We start from the raw sequence: 19,626 nt of genomic DNA, 5'->3' as shown, positions 1-19,626 counted from the left end.
TGATAACAAGCCAGGTTACTGCCAGGAGAACGAAATCAAACCTCAACTCATATTTCCCCGAAACGGATATTTAGCGAAAGGATTTGGAAGGTTAAGTATAACTAAACCTCCGCTGATGCGTTTCGATGAAAAACAAAATGTTTCAAGTGTTATTTTTAATTGGTTTTTGTTCAAATTGCTGAAGTTTGACCAAATTTGTCCAGATATTGGCCGGATTTTGAGCAGAAGATTATAAAATCAATTGCCTTGATTTTGCCAGGGTTTTAGATAAAATTGTCTGGATTTGACCGGTCCGAATGAATGTGAAAAAAAATCTGGCGACTTCAGTTTAAGAAGACTTGTTTTTCTAAACATAGTGCTTCTCTTTATAATTTTTTTTTAACTGGTATTCGATTTGGTTTTTAGTTTGAAAATGTGGTCTACCACCCTATCGGGACTTTACTGTGAACGCCCCGTTTAAATGGCGCTCCCAAATCGTGCCCTCGAATCAGTTGGCAGGACATCATCCTTCAACGTTCACGCAATAATTGACCGGGAATGGATCAACGGGACATCATCATCTACACGCGACTAATGCAGGCGGTCGCTTTGTGGCCCTACGATTTCAATAGGCATCTGCCTGAAAGATTGAGAGGCCGTTATAATATCTCCAAGATGCTGAATGTGCTTTACGTTATGTTTTGGCAGCTGATTTGTTTGCACATTGCGGTGCTTCATATCAAGACGGTGCTGGATAGTTTGGACAATTTGAACGATTTGTTTATGGTTTTGGTGACGACGTTGATTTACTGCGTTATGAATATGATTCATGTGTTTTTCTTGGTAAACCAGAAGCAGAGTTTGGCTTTGATGACCGATATGCGGGACAAGTTCAAACGTCGATCGGCAGCTGGAGTTACTTACATCAAGTATGATTCGTCTCAGCGATTCGTGCAGAAGTTCTTCAAAGTTTGGATTGTGGTCTGTGTGCTGGGAACTCTTCACTGGGCGTTGTTTCCGATTCTGCAGCACGAGAAAACGCTTCCGTTCCAGTGTTGGTATCCGGTTGACGTTCGCCAATCTCCGATGTACGAGCTAGCTTATTTGGGTCAAGTTTTAGGGCAGCTGCAGGTGGGATTAGTTTTTGGCATGGCAGGATCGCTTGTTATGTCTTGCATCTTTACCGTCTGTGGGCAGTTCGACATTTTGTGTTGCAGCTTGAGCAATGTCTGCAATACGGCTATGATCAACAAGGGCAGCTACCGGTTTAAGCTATCGACGCTGCAGATGATGCAAAAGATGACTCTGCGCGAGCCCAATCGGTACTACATCGATGAAGTGTTCTATGAGGATTTGTCAAATGCACCCAAAGTTCCCACCAAGATCCAAAAGCCACTTCCGGAGAAGCATCGATACTTGTCGGAGCTGTCCGATGAATTAGCAACTGCTTTGGATGAATGTATTGAGCATCACGCAATGTTGATCAATTTCTGCTACCGAGTGGAAGAGTGCTATCATCCTTTTGTCATGATTAAATTGGGTCAGATGCTGATTTTACTGTGTCTCACCGCTTACAATGCTACTACGGTGAGTATCATTTTACTGTTATCACCAAAACTCATGTACTTTTTGAGATTACTATCATTTAGAATTATTTTTGTAGACATATAAAGCTCCTCTTATCTTTTCTATTCTATTTTTTTTTATTTATAGAGGATTTAAACCAACTCTCCTCTTATCATGGTCAAAGTTTTCGTAGTAATATTTTGAATAAACTAATGTATCGATTGGTAGACCGCTGCTGATGTAGACATTTTACTTTAAGCTGTTTTCCGCAAATAGTTGAATTTAGTATGGAATTTTTTTTTTGAAATGGACGTTACGTCGACTAGCCATCTTTACATTTGATAGCCCTTTTGATGTCGGATCGTGAAGTTCAATCCGTATCAACAGGGCCGGTTCATCATTTGCTACCTAAAGATTTTTTCCTCGAGATTGCCAGTAAAATAGATTACAAATATTAAAAATCTTTTGCAACGCAACAATGGTCACTTAGGCCTCTAACTTTGGCATTCGGAACTTCGGTTATGGCCCCACGGGCTGCTGACTTGTTACCGTGTCCGCTGGTGGTTCGATGAGAAAAGAAGCCGAGCCTTCACGTATTCCAAAATCTACCCCATTTTGAATAAATTTGATGTAAAACGCAACTCCAGAGCAGAAAACCCGATAGAAAATACACCCTATTATTCACCATACTTGGTCAGCTCGCGTAGGGTGCGTCGGCCGTTTTTTGTTCATATTAATCGGGCTTTTGTTGAATTGCCACTTAAATATGGGAGTTTTTGCAGGACATCAGCCGATTAATAAGCTGATTTCGTAGGCCTATCAAATAGGGTGATGAGAAGCATGATTAGTAGAGCGATAAGGTAGAAAAGATATTCGACGTTCGGCTTTTTAATAGGGGTATCAAACTATCTATTTAGTATTAACCACCCAACTAAATAGGTTTATTAATCACGTGATCTAGTAAAATAAACCTACGTAGCCATATATAATATCAGTATTAATAAGTGTATCAATTGATTTTTCTTCCTACCATCAAACTCAATCCTACTAAATAGCAGAGATGTTAGTTAAAATCGCGAGTCTACATACTCGCACTTTGCTCATCTTTGCAGAACGATTTTATTTCGTTAAGCGGGCCATAGACTACACAACATTTGTACAAATGCGATGAAATTCGATGAAATTTTGTCGCTGTGAGCACGATTTGCATAGTGTATGGCACTGCTTGAATGAGCGCCCAAACGGTTGGTGTAAAATCGGTCGGGATCGAAATATTTTGCACAAAACATTCTCCCAGCCAGGGTGGAGATGGTTTTTTTGTTGCTGTTGCTGTTTTCGCCAGCAATCATTTGTGTTCGCGTGAAATATGTTTGTATAGTGTGTGGGCGAGCATAGATCAAACAATCGACGCGGAATCATCGCATTTGTACAGGCCAATTTGTGTAGTCTATGGCCCGCTTTAAACTTAAGCGGGCCACAGACTACACAACATTTGTACAAATGCGATGAAATTCGATGAAATTTTGTCGCTGTGAGCACGATTTGCATAGTGTATGGCACTGCTTGAATGAGCGCCCAAACGGTTGGAGTAAAATCGGTCGGGATCGAAATATTTTGTACAAAACATTCTCCCAGCCGGGGTGGAGATGGTTTTTTTTGTTGCTGTTGCTGTTTTCGCCAGCAATCATTTGTGTTCGCGAGAAATATGTTTGTATAGTGTGTGGGCGAGCATAGATCAAACAATCGACGCGGAATCATCGAATTTGTACAGGCCAATTTGTGTAGTCTATGGCCCGCTTTAGAATGCAATGATGCTATCGATAGTTCCATCGGAAAGCATCAGGAACTAAGCTTCGGGTAAACTCGGCAGAAGTGAACAGCAATCGGGGGAAACATCAGCGAAGCGAACGTAGGGGAAAAGTTCATATAACGCCCCATGTGGCTAATACGCGCCACTCTTGTTCTGAAGAATCTGAAACATTTTAAGCCTGCAAAATATTACCAATTTGTTTTAAATGCTGTGATTGGTCATGGCAAGTATGAATTTTTCCTTAAAATGCCCCTGTGTCGTGATAATTTCACAATTTAGGTTTTTCTTCATTTCGATCTAAATTTTAAAACACTTTTAATAAGGTGTCACCAAGCAGAGAAACACGAATAAGACAATATTTTCTGACACATCGATAGAGGAGAATCTAAATTATGGTTTTATGCTAAAAAATCATACTGAACTCGCTAAGGTATGCTTTTCATGGGTATGTTCTATCACGGCCCATGCGCTCTTTATAACGCGCCAATCGTAGTAGGCTGAAAATAGCATTGATTTTTCAAAAAGGCCAATTTTCATTGGAAATGAACAAAAAGTCTAAAACCATATTTTGAGCGTTAATTCAGCCCAAAAAACCTATTTTTCATTTTTTGTTAAATTTCTATTAGTCCATTTTGATTTTCTTTTCAGTCAAAGTGTCTGTAAGTATTGGTGTGTTTTCGGTCTTCGGCTGCTCTCGGGTGTGTTCGGCTGCTAGGCGCGTATTGAATACACAGCGGCGCGTATTCGCAACACAGTTTTGTTTTGTGGCTTTGAACATGGTTTTTAAAAATCGTGTTTTTGAAGAAACTATGGTAATTTGAGTGATGAAAAATCATAGGAATTTGTAGGAAACACTTTTCTTCAACGATTACACCCATTTTTAACACAATTTGTACGTGGAATACATAGAAAATCAGCGATTCGCTTAGGTGGCGCATAATAGGGCATGTTCCCCTACAGTTCTGCGAATGCAAAATCCAAATCGTTTTCGTTCGGCAGCAGAACAAATCAATCGGACAACGCATGGGGGCGTGGCTAAAATTGATAGATACAAGGGAACGGGAAACGAGCGAGAGAAGGGTGCGAGGCAATGTTCACTCGGTCCGTCGGGCAACGATCGCTAGCAGCGATGCCACACATACCGATTTTCCGGTATTTATACCGATTTTTGAGCAAAATTTTTACCAAGAATCGGTATATACCGATTACAGATTTTTGGCAAAACATACCGATTTCATACCGATTTTTAAGATTTTAACTGAAACTCCATTCCACTTCCACATTCCCACTTAATTCAACCTATCCTCGTAAAGGTCCCGTAGAAAGGAAACAAAGTGCGGTAGCTGGCGGGTTCACTCTCATAATTCGTTCAGTTTTTCGCGCTGTTTTGTTCCTATGTTCTGTCAAATGATGCACTATTATAGTGCTCAACCTCAAAGCCAATGGACTCAGCTCAAGGCTGATATTTGACCTTCTGCGACTGCCAGCAAAGGTAGAAGTTTCTAAAGACATTGACCATTGACAATGCTCTTGTCTCCTGAGATGCTAACTTTTCAAGGGAAAATATATACCGTTGGAATAAAATCCTTGTTCAACTTGTCACCAGATGTGGTATGTCAAGATTTGAAGTGCAATCAGATACACGGTTTGTCATATCATCTGTATAATCTTCAATCCTTCTCCATCTTGTTAGCCAAGTAAATGATATCACATGGCAAAATGGGTATTTTCAATTTTAGAAAAACTATGTGTTTTAAAATATTTTTCTTGGGAACACCTTGTTTTAGAACACGTTTCTCATTTATTTCCGCATAAAATTCTTGGGTTTTCATATGACTAATGCGTGATTTTTCAAAAAATAAAATTAATTTTCCATTGCCTGAAAAAAAAATTGAAGCAACAACTCTCTCAACTTTCTGCAATCATTTCTTTTTTTAATCGCTAGAACTCTTATCTAATACTTAAGGCTTTGAAAGCTGAAATGGCCAGTTTGGCAAAAAAAAACATCAACCAAACGAAGAACATCAACTTGGGTCCATGTTTACCTCGAACATCAAAAAGCCATTAGATTTGTAAGTGCTTACTAAATTAAAATTTACTTTAGGTTGACCTGGTTCTATTGCCTTATCTAATTTATCAAATTTACATCCCACTTTAGCTAAACATCAATTAAAGTACCAAGTTTTTACTTCAATAATATGCCTAAACCACGTGTAACCTGAAGGTGATCGCCATGCCCTTATTTTTCTTATCAAACGTAGTGAACCTGTATATAAGAGAAGTGACATCTGAAACACAAAATTCCAATCGAGCAAAAGAACTGTCAAAATCGATTCCAATCGATCGGAGCATTTTGTCGCAGAGCTTTTACTTTTCTTATTGAAAACTCAACCAAGGAAGGTATTGCGTTTGTTGTTATAGTTCAAACAGATAATTTTTTAGCTGGTCATATGAATTTATGATTAGGTGCAATTTTTTTTTAATGCTTTGGTGAATCATGTTTCTAGTTAGAAAGCTAACTGATTATTAACGAAATTCAAGTCATTCATACCGTTTATCGCGATCCTTCGGGCATCGAGTTCAATGTTGTTTTGTTGGATTGGAGGAGCGTTCACTTTAGAGCTTGAACATTGAGCCAGAAAACAGTGCTGGGAATTTTTTTGTCCAAGATTTCGGCGATGTTGCCACATATTTCATTTTAAGAGGGATCAGATGTCGCTTCTCTTATATGAAGGTTCACTAATCAAACGGTAGCTTTTGAATTAGATTTCCATTCAATTATGAGTACTGGAAAGAAATGTTTTCATTTATGATTTTTACTTTTCGTCTGCAAAAGCAGATAGTTTAAAAATGAAAAAAATGTATAAGTCGTAGCAATCATAAAGTTCTGTTAAAATTTAAAAACTGTCTTTTTATGTAAACTTGCGTTACTTAGAACCAAGTTACGGAAAAAATGGAATAATATATGCTAAAACACACTTAGTCAGCTAGTTTTATACTAAAAATTAACATCCATGAGAGTTCTTAGACTTGCTTTTTATTGCAAGCTTCCATTTATATTAAAAATACGCTAGGAAGTTGAAAATGTAAATATTTTAGAATATCCACCTCAAATACCGATTTTCATACCGATTTTTGGGATTTCCATACCGATAAAAGATTTTTTTGGGTTCCAAAATACCGATGAAAATGTGGCATCACTGATCGCTAGTGTGCGTTCGTGTACGGTAAGCTTCGTTCTGTTGTTTCGTTGGTGTGATTTTATTCCTGCGAGGCATGGAAAACATCAATGCAGAACTGTTATCTTCGTTTTGTGTGCAATCACTTAATGATTGGAACGAAGATAAAATCTATCTGCACACAAGTTAAACTCGGAAGAAATCAACCGAATGATTCTTTCCGAAGCGATTTCACGCAAAGTTTTATAGTAGGCTACTAGATTGAGTTTTACAAAACAATCGGTATTACTTGGGAAGTCTCAAATAGGGTGACTGATTTATGAATATGGTTAATTTTTGCATCTTGGAGCGAGTTCTGTGGAGGTTTTTCTAATGAGAATGCCGGATTCGTTAAACCTAGCCGATCTGGAAACGACTTGTCCTGCGGAAAAGCTTGCCACCCAAGCACTACATAACTCACCGGAATGCAGAAATCCGTTCCAGCTCTTCCGGACAACCGGTACAACCGGATTTCGGGAGCTGAATGTTTTCTATTGCAATAAGATGATCACAATCAAACTAATTCTCAAAACAAATTTGGTTCAACAACTCACCTCCGGCATCGGAAAGGCAAATTCATACAGAAACTGGCCCATGCACTATGAGGCAGTTCCATACAATGAGCCGGCAAAAAGTATGATTAGGTGTTTTAGACTATTTTGTTATTTTTGAAAAAAAATTTTGGACTAATTGATCATTAAATGATAAATAACATCAAGACATTTCATGAAACTCAAGAGAAAAATATGTGAAATTATTGATCAATCATGAGAAACATTTTTTTTGACAAATCAACATCAACTATGTTGAATTTATACTCATTAATGGGTAAAAATTACCCAATGGCATGATATTTTCAGCTTTATTTGACTATAACTCAAAAAACGGTGCTTTAAGGTGCCTGGAATCTCTTTCATTGTATTTTTAGGATTTTATTCTAGATCTTGATAGTGAAAAGAATATGGGGAAATGTGGGAATTTTTTTTGGCAAGTCTTTAAAGTTTTTGACTTTTGAAAAAAATAATTATTTACTCATTTTTATCATAGATCAATTTAGTGTGTAAAAATTTTTAATGGTTCAAATGAAAGCTTTTAATACAAGCTTTCATATGGTGTACTTTAAATTTAAGAAAAAAAATGTTTTCCATAGAAATATATGTGATTTAAATTTTTTTCTTCATCATATAAATTTTTCAATTTTTCAAAGTCTGATGTCTGTGGTGCGTTCAGTTATCAAGATAATGAGTTGAAAAACTGGGAATATCTTAGTTAAATATAAAGTTATTAACTAGTAATAATAAAAAAGCGATCCGATAAAGTTCAGTTTTTTGACTTTTTGCCGCCTCAAACCCCATAGTGCCATGGTGAGGGTTGGCGGAATTCGTAAGCTATGACTCCATCGGAATCATGAACACCTTCTATTACGGCTTCAGGCATGGTCCGGCAAACGTCCGGGAACTTGGTCAGGTTGAACGTCGTCATGACAGAATCGATAGAAACGCGCTCGCCACTCCAACAAATTGCTGAATAACAATTCAATTTGCTACCGGGAAGTGACTTAAAGCGCATCAACCTAAAAGGAAGTTTGCGATTTAAGCCACCAGTGGGTAGAAACAGCTTACTTTACAAGTCTTGGGAAAATCGTGAAATAAATACAATACATAATTGTACAACGGGAAGATTTTCGGCTTTTTCAGTCAATTTACGGATCCAAAACACCTTCTTTCCTTATTCCGACGTTACGTTCTTTATTTGAACTTTTTCACAGGAATCTACAACAAACATATAGTTAAACTAATTGACAACAAAAAGGTAGTTATCTGGTGGAATTGGGTCTTTGGTTTTACGGAAACCAGATATGAAGATACAGCACCAACACCCTGAAAACGCGCACACTGAAAATCGAAAATACCCAAACTTGAGAACTGCCACCCGCCAAACCTGAGTTCGATATTGACAACTAAAATTTGTGAAAAAATCACAGCTTGAAAATAAGCCAAACTTGTCCTTCAAGCGGAGAACTGTTTTTTTGGGGGGTTTTGTTGTAAGCGAATCTGATTCTGTTACCTCCATCTTGGCAGATTTTGGTTTGGGGGTTCAAAGCGAAGAACTATTTTTTTGGGGGATAACTTTCATTCCCGCTTCATTCGCAGAAAGTCTCGCATATACGATGATGTAACTGCCTCTCTCAACAACTCTCCGGTGGTCGAGCGGTTAGCATCCTGAGATGGTAATCGCAGTGCCATTGCAGGTATGGGTGTGATTCTCGTACCGGCAGTAAATATTTTTGTTTTGATTTCCTTTTTATTGCGGTAGTAGAGTTTGGGGGATGAGTTCTCCTTTAATAGCTTAACTTTGTGCTATGCCACAAATAGCCAAACCTGTAGGGAGGGAGTTTCATTCGGGTTGGCGGGGAAAGTTCTCAAGTTTGGGTATTTCCGAGGTTCAGTGCATAGGAGGACACGCCAGTAATGTAAACAAATTGAACCAACTTTTGAATGAATATGCCATCAATAATAGCCCAAGGAAACAACAAGAAATCTCGGATCTCAAAGGAAAAACAGCTCTATTTCAACATTGCATAGAAACGGAACATCGCTTCAATTTGAAAGGTACCGTAAAACGGGGTAACATTGATCACCGGGGTAAATTTGACCAACAATAAATTTTTCCACATTATCATCAATAACTCAGTGTATAGTTTGAATTTTCGAAAACTGTTTTCAACGTTTGAAAGCTTATAAATTGAGTATCAAATATGAAAAATTTGGTTTGTATTTGAAATTTTTCTCTGTTTTAAAAAATGTAATTACAAAATCTTAAAATATCTATTTTTTCCAGGGTTCGCAAACAAACAGTTCTTCTGATGATACCAAAAATCATTTAGAAGCAAACTGGTGGTTGAATGTGATAGAACAACTTTTTTTCTTTGTATATGTACAGTTAGAGTGCTACTTTTATAGTCATTTAACGATAAATTTGTCATATTTAAAAAATAAAGACATTTTCATAGAGTAAGCCCGTATTGCACAAATGGATAGGAACCCTATCAAATGGTCAAATTTGAAGAAAAAATGTAAATCGAAATAATGGGAGGGCCAAGGGGAATGTGTGATGGTAAAATTTCATTTGTATTTTGAAGCTAAAATTATTTAGCAATTGTTATAATTTTTGCCCCTTAATGTATGCAGCATAACTGTTCTTTGATTTATATGTTTTTGAAAGAAAACGTTGAAAAGCAAGGTAAAATTGATAAACTAGCATTTGTTAATATTATGAAGGTGTTTTGTATTCTTTATGATCAAGAAAACTCGTAAAAATCGTCGAAAATAGTCACTGACCAATGTTACCCCAAAGCATCAGATTCAAAACAGAGACGAAATCGATTTTTAAATCAAATTTAAAGCAGTCTAATAAATTTCTGCAACCTTGTTTTAGGTTCATAGGAGTCCAGTATTGGTTTTTAAAATATGAAACATGCCACATTCCCCTTAACAGAAAAAATAATAAAAAAATATTGAAAAAAGTGATCAATATTACCCCGGATTACGGTACTGTTATTACTGATGAAAGCCGTCGAGAGTCAGCGCTACCCATATTGTAAGTTTGTCACATTATTAACACAGATGAAACAGTGAACAAGAGATCCGATGTTGACCATCTCAGTTCCACATATTCCGGTATCCTCAACACTATTAAAAAAGGAAGTAGACCGAAGATCAACACACCGAAGGAGAGCGAAATCGCCACATCAACAACATCATTTGGTAGTTCTACAAACTAGTGATCGGAGTGTTTTTGATTTTTCGGAGTTTTGATTTTCGTGTTTGGAGTTCTCTCTAGACAGTAAATTTCCCTCTTTTAATATTTTTTATACTTTTTTAAAAAAAAAAAGATTCCTTATCTAAGTGTTTCTTTTCAATATTTCTAGCGTTTCGATGATAAAAAGTGTCCAATTAGTGTATGCAAATTTAATTTCTAATGATCCTCCAGACAAAGAAACACAATTCTCTGTAAGTTTATAATTAACTACCTTTTTGTTGTCAATTAGTTTCACTATATGTTTGTGGTAGATTCCTGTGAAAAAGTTCAAATAAAGAACGAAACGTCGGAATAAGAAAAGAAGGTGTTTTGGATCCGTAAACTGACTGAAAAAGCCGAAAATCTTCCCGTTATACAATTTCACCAGTCGTAAACAATTATGTACTCATAATTGTACATAGTGTGTTTTTTTTTTAAGTTTCGATGAAAGTCATTATTGTGCCCGAACTCGCGGACATCGGCTTAGGAGGCAACTGGCTTGCCCGCTGAGCTCTATCAGAAGCACAGCTTTTGACTTTTATAATTTTACTATTTTACTTAGAACTGTCATCATGGACCAAAAATTGGGTTAGTTGTATTCCTAACTTCGAATATAGACTACAAGCATATGAAGGAAGGTTGAAAAAATAACTCGGAGATTACTCTTCAGTAAAAAAAAAGTCTGATAAGTAAACCTGAAATGAATATTTAATGAATCAGGATTCCAATCAATAATCTGTTATTTCTTTTCAAAATCATTTTTATGTGCATTTCCGATTTCAATTAAATTTCTTGCTTCATCGAGCAGCAGATCATTCTAAAGCTAGGAAAAAAATTCCCCCACAATTTTAAAAATCCATATTATGTTCAGGTTGATGAAACAAATCTAACACCCATGGTTTTTTTTTTCTAAAGGACGCACTGAGTCCGATGAAGCTGATGAACATCATCGAGTACTTTCTGCTGACAATGACGGAACTCTTCTGCATGTGCTATTTGGGACAAACTTTGAAGAATCAGGTAGGTGCTTCGAAATTGGATGTTCCAGTTACCGAAATATCTTTGCTTTGCACACAGCATGCAGCACCCAGTAATTATTCCGTTTTACCATATCTGCTTCTTTTCTTCCGAAAAATTCAGAGCATCCGGGTGGGGGACGCGCTGATGACCACCCCCTGGTACGAGTGCGGAGCTGCCTTCCGGAAGCGGGCGGTCTTTATCATGATGAACTCGCTGAAGCCCCTGAAGCTGACCGCCTTCAAACTCTACGAGCTAGACTTCGAAACGTACTATTCGGTAAGGTTTCACGGTTTTCCATCCCTGTATCTTCCTGGTTGAGGACGAAAAGTTAAACTCCGGTCCCTAATTATCCTTGCAGGTGATGACGGCTTCGTTTTCGTACTATACTTTGTTGAAAAAATTACAGCATTAAAGCATCCCAGGGGGTATTGAAGCAAGTTTTCGAGCACAGTTTTTAGCACAATGAAGTTAATGTGGCACAGTTATAAGCTAAGCACTGAGATAATCCACACTAGAGATGTACCGAATATTCGGCGCCGAATACCGCCGAAAAACCGTTAAGCCGAATATTCGGCTCACCGAATAGTCAGGCTAAGTATTCGGCCGAATAGGCCGAATAGGCCGAATATCTACTACCGACTTCTAAATTTTTCAAAATTTTTTGGATAATTGATAAAATATCCAAAAGTAAAGTTGTAAAAGCCACACAATCATTGAAAACTTATGATTTCAGCAGTTATTTACTAGGAAGAATGACCTTAATGGGTTAAATTACTATAAAAAAGGAAAAATATGGTTTCAGTAAAACATCTTAGGTGTATCCGCGTATCTTTCACTGAAGATCGTGCAGGAGAATGCTTGACGGTTTCGTTTTAAACTTTGATTATAGTTTATTCCAGATTTTTTGGATATATTCCGGCATGCCCATAAATCCAGTAAAGCATCCAGATAAGTCTAATCTGGCCGGGATGTCCAGATATTGTTTAAAACTTCCCAAGTTTTTCTCGGGTTTATTCAGATTATTTGCTAAATCAAATAAAAAACTCAAATTCCTCTTTAAAAATTTTCAAATTTTGTGTTCAATAACGACTTTTCAAAAATTTCGAAATATACATTAATTTTGCCCTTTTCTATATATTTTTTTTCAAAAATCGTCCTGAATGCCTGACCGTGTGGATACGTGTGGTTGAAAGAATGGTATGCTTAAAGTTAAAGATTATTTATTTTTTCAATAACTCTTTTGAAAATATCTCACTCAAATTCTACCTTCATCTAATTCAATATCAGAGATGCAATTGTAAAAAGCTTGGCATCTGTTTCGACATGTTTAATCCCAGATTTCACAGGAACGCAATCTCTTTGCTGATAAACGCCCTAGAAGCGAGGAGTCATCTGATGTCTTTTCAGTTATTGGTGACATTTTAAAAATCTGAAAGACCCCTACTTGAAAAATATCTTGTAATACATCATCCGATAATATCATCTGGTTAAAAATTATCAACTAAAAAACATGAGGGGTATTTATATGGAAGAAATAGAAAGCATTGAAATAATCGCTTAGTTATTTTTTTTTTTAAACTAAAAAGAATATTCGACCGAATATTCGGCCGAATATTCGTTTGGCCGAATAGTTGAAAAGGTCAATATTCGGTATTCGGCCGTTCGCCGAATACCACTATTCGGTACATCTCTAATCCACACAAATTATAAAATGTATCTATCATAAATGTATCAACTTAAAAAGTAGGGTGAATAAATTGGAGAATTTTGCCTTGCAAAATTACATTTCACATTTTCTACGAAGTGCAATAAATTGTTCAGTTGTTGGCACCACAAACTAATGCCGTTTTCGTTTTTCTCCACTGGCGCAGGGCAAAACTTTCCCTGAATAAACAAATAGAATCGTCACCCGGGACGATGCAAATATATGGTTGCTATAGTGAACCTTATGCTTACCCCCAACACTGACAACTTCTACGGGTTGCAACCGCCTGCTTGAGGTTCAAACCTCGGGCAATTCTAGTGGACTTCTGAATTAATAAACGAACACAAAAACAGCAGTTAGGGCAAAACTCGTGGATAACTAGGTTGCCACTGCTAATAAACGAAAACACTATAAGACCCCAATGCGTAGTAGGTAAATATCAAACACGTTGGTGAAAAACTTGGTGATGAATGCAAAACAGCAAAAAAAATATTTTTTTTTATTCTAAATCTACAGGTCAAATCTTAGGATAAGCGATGAGGAATCCAATATTTATGCAATATGCATCAATTGGCCTACAGGGAATTTTTAGAAATTGGCATTGTATACATCAACACACGACGCAGTTATATCCATCTCATTACACTTTTTGGCAAAGACAAAGTAATGATTGGCATTGAAATATGGCATCTTGCTTTTGGGTGGAACTTTTAATAGCCATATTGGAAATCAAAATTTTTATGGGAATAAACAAAAATAGTCATTAGAAAATTTCAATTTTCAGGACTTCAGCGCAAATAATACATGTGTCCCTTGATGCAGACATCTACCAGTCTACTTAATGCTTGCCAAACGCAATGAAGAACTTTTCGTACAATTTTAATCAACACAATCATCATCACTTTTCATCCGTTCATTACCGCAAATTTATCACTCCCAAGCAAAATCCTGGCCAATGATGAAGTCCTTTCTGTAACTACACTTCCAATCCTATTACCCGTTGTCGAAAGTCTATAAAGCCAGACAGGAGAAACTTTTTCATTACGGACACTTTTAACTAGGCAATGAAAATATTAATTGCCTTTACTTATAGCACGGCTGGTGAGCGAACGGACTCTGCTGATGAATCTCTACCTACTCGTGCTTCAACTCTTTCTGATACACAAACAAGAAACGGAAGGGGAAGTGGAGAAAGCATCAGCAAGCAGAGGTTTCATTATTACCTCTTTCATCAAACAACTTCTTACTAGTAGCTAACTACCAAGCAACAACTGATGACAGCCAAGCGTCAGCAGAAGCTGAGAGAAATGACATTATACCCCAGCGAATGGAGAAGTTTAATATAAATTGAATCAAAAATGTCTCCTGGCTGGGCCACACTGAATCCTGCCTGATTGATTGGATTGCTGGCGGAGCTTTGCCGTGGAGATGATAATTTGATTTGGAAGTAGACTACATTTTAATTCTCTGTTAGGATTAAAAAAAAATCGTTGAAAACCTTATTTATTTTATAAAAAACAATAAAAATTTTGTATTCAGGCGAGTTAACGATAGCTAGCGAATTGTAGTTAGGGTGCAACTCGAGACCCCATACACCCAACCTTCGGGTAGTAGTCATATGACCCCTTTTCTTACAACTCCGATTTTCAAACTTTCCGTAGGGATGGTTAGGGTGCAAGCAACCTTAGTGGATAGGAGGCTCCTTACGCGTCTGTTCTCCATGTCAGGGGCGACGTGCTGAGTGTAACAACGTCCTGGTGGTGTACGGGGCCCAAAACAGCAACATCACGACGGACGTCCTGCGAGATAGTGGGGTTAGCTGCGGGCCTTGCGATCCCGTGAATGCCAAAAAAAATTAGCAACGAACAATGAACAACAAATTTTGGATGAAAATCGCAATTATCAATGCGACAAAAAGAAACCAGCTTGGAAACTTGGAATATGAAATTGACGATCTCTAAATTTCATGGGCAGTACCCCCGTGCTCTCCAGCGAATTGAACAGCCGCAAATGCGACATCGTAGCCCTGCAGGAGGTATGCTGGATAAGCTCCACGGTACGAACATTCCAAGAGGAGCATACAATCTACCAGAGATGCAGCAACACACACGAGCTTGGAACAGCTTTTATAGCGATATGGAAGATGAAGAAGCGTGTGATCGAGTGGTGGCCGATCGACCAACGCATTTGCAGGCTGAGAATCAAGGGCCGGTTCTACAACATCGGCATCATCAACGCGCACAGACCTCACCTCGGAAGCACCGGTGACAACAAAGACGAATTACGAACGAATTCGATCGCTGCCCAAAACATGATATCAAGATCGTCATCAGGGATTTTAACGCTCTTATCTTCCAGGATGAGGAATTCTAACCGAAAATTGGAAGTTCATCGCGCCCCAGCTGACCAACGAAAACAGCATCAGACTAATAGATTTCGCAGACTCCAAACGAATGGCCGTACGTAGTACCTTCTTCTAGATCGAGTCCCACACAAATACACCTGAAGATCCCCGTACCAAACGCAATCACAGGTCGACCCCGTTTTGATGAACAGCCGGCACTTCTCGGACATCATCGACGACAGATCTTGTCGAAGCGCCAGTCAGACCACAATCTGGTGATGGTGAAGATGCGCCCAAAACTCTCCGTAGTTAACAACATACGAAACCGACGCCCGCCTCGGTTTAATATCGCACGACTAAAGCAACCTGAGGTCGCGGCAGACTACGCGCAATAGCTCGAAGAAGCGCTGCTGGTAGAGGGCGAGCTTGACGAAGCCCATCTTGAGGACTATAGGGATACCACCAAGCCAAGCCATCAACAGCGTTGCGAAGAAGGTATTTGGGCATGTGTAACTAACACGACTAAACGGCTGGTTTGACGAGAAGTGTAGCAGAGAGATGGACGAAGAAAACGAGCGGGCGGCAGCAATGTTCGGAAAATCGCTCAAGAAAAGCAATCAGGATTCGTTTCAAGCTAGAATACATATACCTCCGAGTGCTGTAATACGCACGTGGTAAATGTACCCATTGAATATATGTCGAAAATCAACACTAACTTGATACAAGAAAATATACCATGCCCCATCTGAGGCTACCGTTGCTATTCGTCACGTGGCTTATCGACGGTGATCGACATACTTGGTGATACATTTTGAACGTCACTCCCTCAATCATTTCCGAACGTCTATCCTCGCATCATTGTTGATAATGTTCGTTATTGATAGACGATCATGAATGTTTCAGAAGGAAAAATCTGAAAAAATACCAGGACCACATGTTTAAAAAAGCCGTAACACATGCTGGGCAGTTCATTGCGGTTACCTAGTCATGATTTTGTCCTTCTACGCAAAGCGAAACATAACAAATCATCTGATAGCCTACATAGATCGCTCAAAGATGATACATATCAACAATGATCCTAAAAGGTTGATAGTCATCAAGAAAGGCAATCACCATTGAGACGTTCGTTGCTGATAGTCTGCGTCCTTCTTCACCACATCATGTTTTGCGGGAATGTACTACCAGACACTCAAAGCATCTCGTAGAGAATTCTTGCCGCAAGCCGAGATGTACCGTGATCGAAACGTGTAAGCAGCACTTCGATGAAAACCTGAACGGCGCACATGCAGGAGACCAAGGTGGTGAGGTACATCGCCGGCGTAGCCACTACCAACAATGAGTGAATTTAAGGAAGCCATTCGCCAGCCGAATAGCAACAAATCGGTTAGGAAGGATGGCACCACAGCTCTCATCAAAATGAGACCGGACAAGTTGGCCGATTGCCTACACCGGATGATGATCCGGATCTGGAACATAGAACAGCTACCGGAGCAGTGTAAGGAGGGGGTAATATGCCCCATCTACAAGAAGGGTGACAAATTGGACTGTGAGAACTACCAAGCGATCACTGTCCTAAATGCCGCCTACAAAGCGCTGTCCCGAATCCTACTCCGCCGCCTAACACCAAAAGCAAACAGATTCGTGGGAAGTCATCAAGCCGGCTTTATGGAGAGATGGTCAACGACGGACCAGATCTTCACATTACGGCAAATCCTCCAAAAATGCCGTGAACACCAAGTCCCTACGCACCATCTGTTCATCGACTTAAGGGGGGGGGGGGGGGGGGTCTAACGGGTATAAAAAAACACAATTTTCACGATTTTTTTCTAGAGCTATCGTTCAAATAAATGTATTCAAATTTTTTGCATTATACAAAGCATTGTTAAAAGAACATTTAGTAATTTTTTCGTAGAAAAATATTGAAAAATAAGCCGGTGACGGAGCACTTTCGAGGATGCCTTTTAGAAAACAGGATTCGCGGTGGACACTGTATCTCAGCACAGAATCATCTGAAGTCAAAAAATCAGAGCAAAATATTTTTAATAGATGTTTTTCTGGGCCCCAACGTTTTTATTTAACTTTAAAATATTTTTATGAAATTTTTGTGGCTGTTTGAAGTAAAAACTACGATTTTTCACTTAAAAATCCACCATTTTTCACCTGTAAAATCTCCCCAAAGTAAAAAAATCGAAAAAGAAAAACGTTGGGGTCTGGTATTTTATATGTAGAAAATATGTTCCAAATTTGAAAAGAATCGGATAAGTAGTTTTCAAATGACGATGTCCACGGACTTTAAAAATGTGCTTTCGAGAAAAACGCGTTTGAAGTTTCTGCTCTTGCTTTCTTGCAGAATTAGATAGGAGGAGATAAAGGCCTATAACTTCTACAGTTTTGCTTCAATTGACTTGAAAATTTGACACAACATTCTTGAAATGTTTTACAATAAGAAAATAAAAAATTCGATTTTTTGAAAGTGTTAGACCCTAACCCCCCCCTTAAAAGACTTTGGAATACATGGACGAGAACGGCTTTTCCGGGAAGCCGACCAGACTGATTAAGGCGACGATGGATGGAACGTAGTACTGTGTGCGGATCTCGGGTAAATTGTCAGTTCATTCGAATCGCGCGGGGGGGCTTCGACAAGGCGATGGTTTATCCTTCATGATGTTGGACGTGGCGTTTAAAGGTGTTATTCGACGAGCGGTGGGGCACGAATTTCAACAGATTCAGTCAACCTGTCTGCTCTACCGATGACATTGATATAGTCGGCAGATGATCTGTGGCGGTGGAGAAGATCTACCGCAAAATGAAACGCGAAGCAGGAAGTATTGGGTTGATGATTATGTGGATGTTGCTCGAGGAGGACCTGTGCACGCTCGGAGCCATCGTTGGTGGCGTGCAGGAGAACGGATTGTGAAGGCGAATGATGAACCACGAGCTCGCGTGACTTCATGGCGAACCCAATATCTAGAAGCTGGTGAAGGCTAGCCGGATATGTTGGGCAGGACATGTTGCGAGAATTCCGGACGACTGTCCTACCAAACAGGTTTTCGCTACGCATCCGGTAAAACCTAGATGAGGAGGAGTGCAACGAGCGAGGTGGTTAGATCAAGTTGATCGTGATATGGCGTATTTGAGATGTCTGAGACGTTGGAGAACGGTTGCCATGGACCGAGTGAATTGGAGGAATATTGTTCACAGGTTATGTCGTGAGACGGAAACCCATGTGAATAAAAGTAAGTCCTGACAACGAAATTTGAGATTCTTTATGCTGATCTTTGAACTAATCTGTATCTTGGATTCTAGACCATAATCCGAATTGTAACTGCAGAGCCTGGGTTTTTATTTGTTTATGTACATGGTGTACATGGTCCGTTCCACGACCTAACCTGATGAACAATATTCCTCCAATTCACACCTGTGTTCTCGCAACATATACTTCCCAGCATATCCGTCCATCTTTCCCACTTTGATCCTGAGTTTTCATCGTAAAGCTAGATTTAGAATCCTGATCATGGTTGAAATTCTGATCTGGCATTTTGATCTGGATTCTGTATGTTTGTTGATAACCCATCATGGGTGCACAGAATCACCGCAGTTTCTGCTTAAGTGTGTGCTGACATGCATTATTTGGGTTAAATAGTTCGACAAATCTGCTATGTAGCGAACACCATACCCGAACCCCATAGCTTTGTATGAACTGTACCGGAGTGAATGTATTGCGAATGTTGATGTTGGTGTATTTTGGAAGAACGAGCCAATCAGGTGGGCTTATTTACTCACAGGTATTCAGGCATCCTTGTGTTTACCTGGCAACAGGCAACTGATCCAACATGCTTGTTATATAGTCAGATATAAGAAGAAACACATCTTACCTCTCAGCAACTGATGAGATTCTAACCCAAAAGTTTTTTTTCCGATATCGAGAATCGAACCCAGTACGCCATGCATACTAAATCCAGACTTCCACCAGCTTATCCGCTGGATCTGGATTCTGACCATGAATATTAATCCATGATTCTTTCCCCTAATTCTGATCCTGGATCCTGATAAGACCTTCTGCGTATCTTGAACCTTGATCTTGGATTTTGATGTTAGATTGAGGTTGCCAGAATTCTTTCAGCACATTTCCGGGCCGGACAAATCAGGGCAATTTTATCAACCAAAAACCCGGCAAACATAC

At 38.9% G+C, this 19,626-nt stretch overlaps 1 protein-coding gene across 1 annotated transcript; it reads left to right on the top strand.

Annotated features, from left to right (window-relative positions):
* The first annotated feature begins 537 nt into the window (after positions 1-537).
* LOC129755413 (odorant receptor 83a) lies at positions 538-12,397 on the top strand. Its single transcript, XM_055751900.1, has 4 exons — positions 538-1,566; positions 11,290-11,394; positions 11,515-11,670; positions 11,753-12,397. The coding sequence occupies exons 1-4, from the start codon at positions 538-540 to the stop codon at positions 11,804-11,806; spliced, it is 1,344 nt and encodes a 447-aa protein (XP_055607875.1). The 3' UTR covers positions 11,807-12,397.
* The last annotated feature ends 7,229 nt before the right edge of the window (positions 12,398-19,626 follow it).

Source organism: Uranotaenia lowii, chromosome 3 (assembly GCF_029784155.1).
Source record: "Uranotaenia lowii strain MFRU-FL chromosome 3, ASM2978415v1, whole genome shotgun sequence".
NCBI classification, from domain to species: domain Eukaryota; kingdom Metazoa; phylum Arthropoda; class Insecta; order Diptera; family Culicidae; genus Uranotaenia; species Uranotaenia lowii.
The sequence above is the reverse complement of the archived record's forward strand: the minus strand, read 5'-3'. Positions and strand labels throughout refer to the sequence as shown.

Coding starts and splice junctions, on each gene's coding strand:
- LOC129755413 (XM_055751900.1), top strand. CDS start 538: ATGGATCAACGGGACATCATCATCTACACGCGACTAATGCAGGCGGTC. Junction 1,567..11,289: donor CCGCTTACAATGCTACTACG/GTGAGTATCATT, acceptor TTTTTTCTAAAG/GACGCACTGAGTCCGATGAA. Junction 11,395..11,514: donor GACAAACTTTGAAGAATCAG/GTAGGTGCTTCG, acceptor CGAAAAATTCAG/AGCATCCGGGTGGGGGACGC.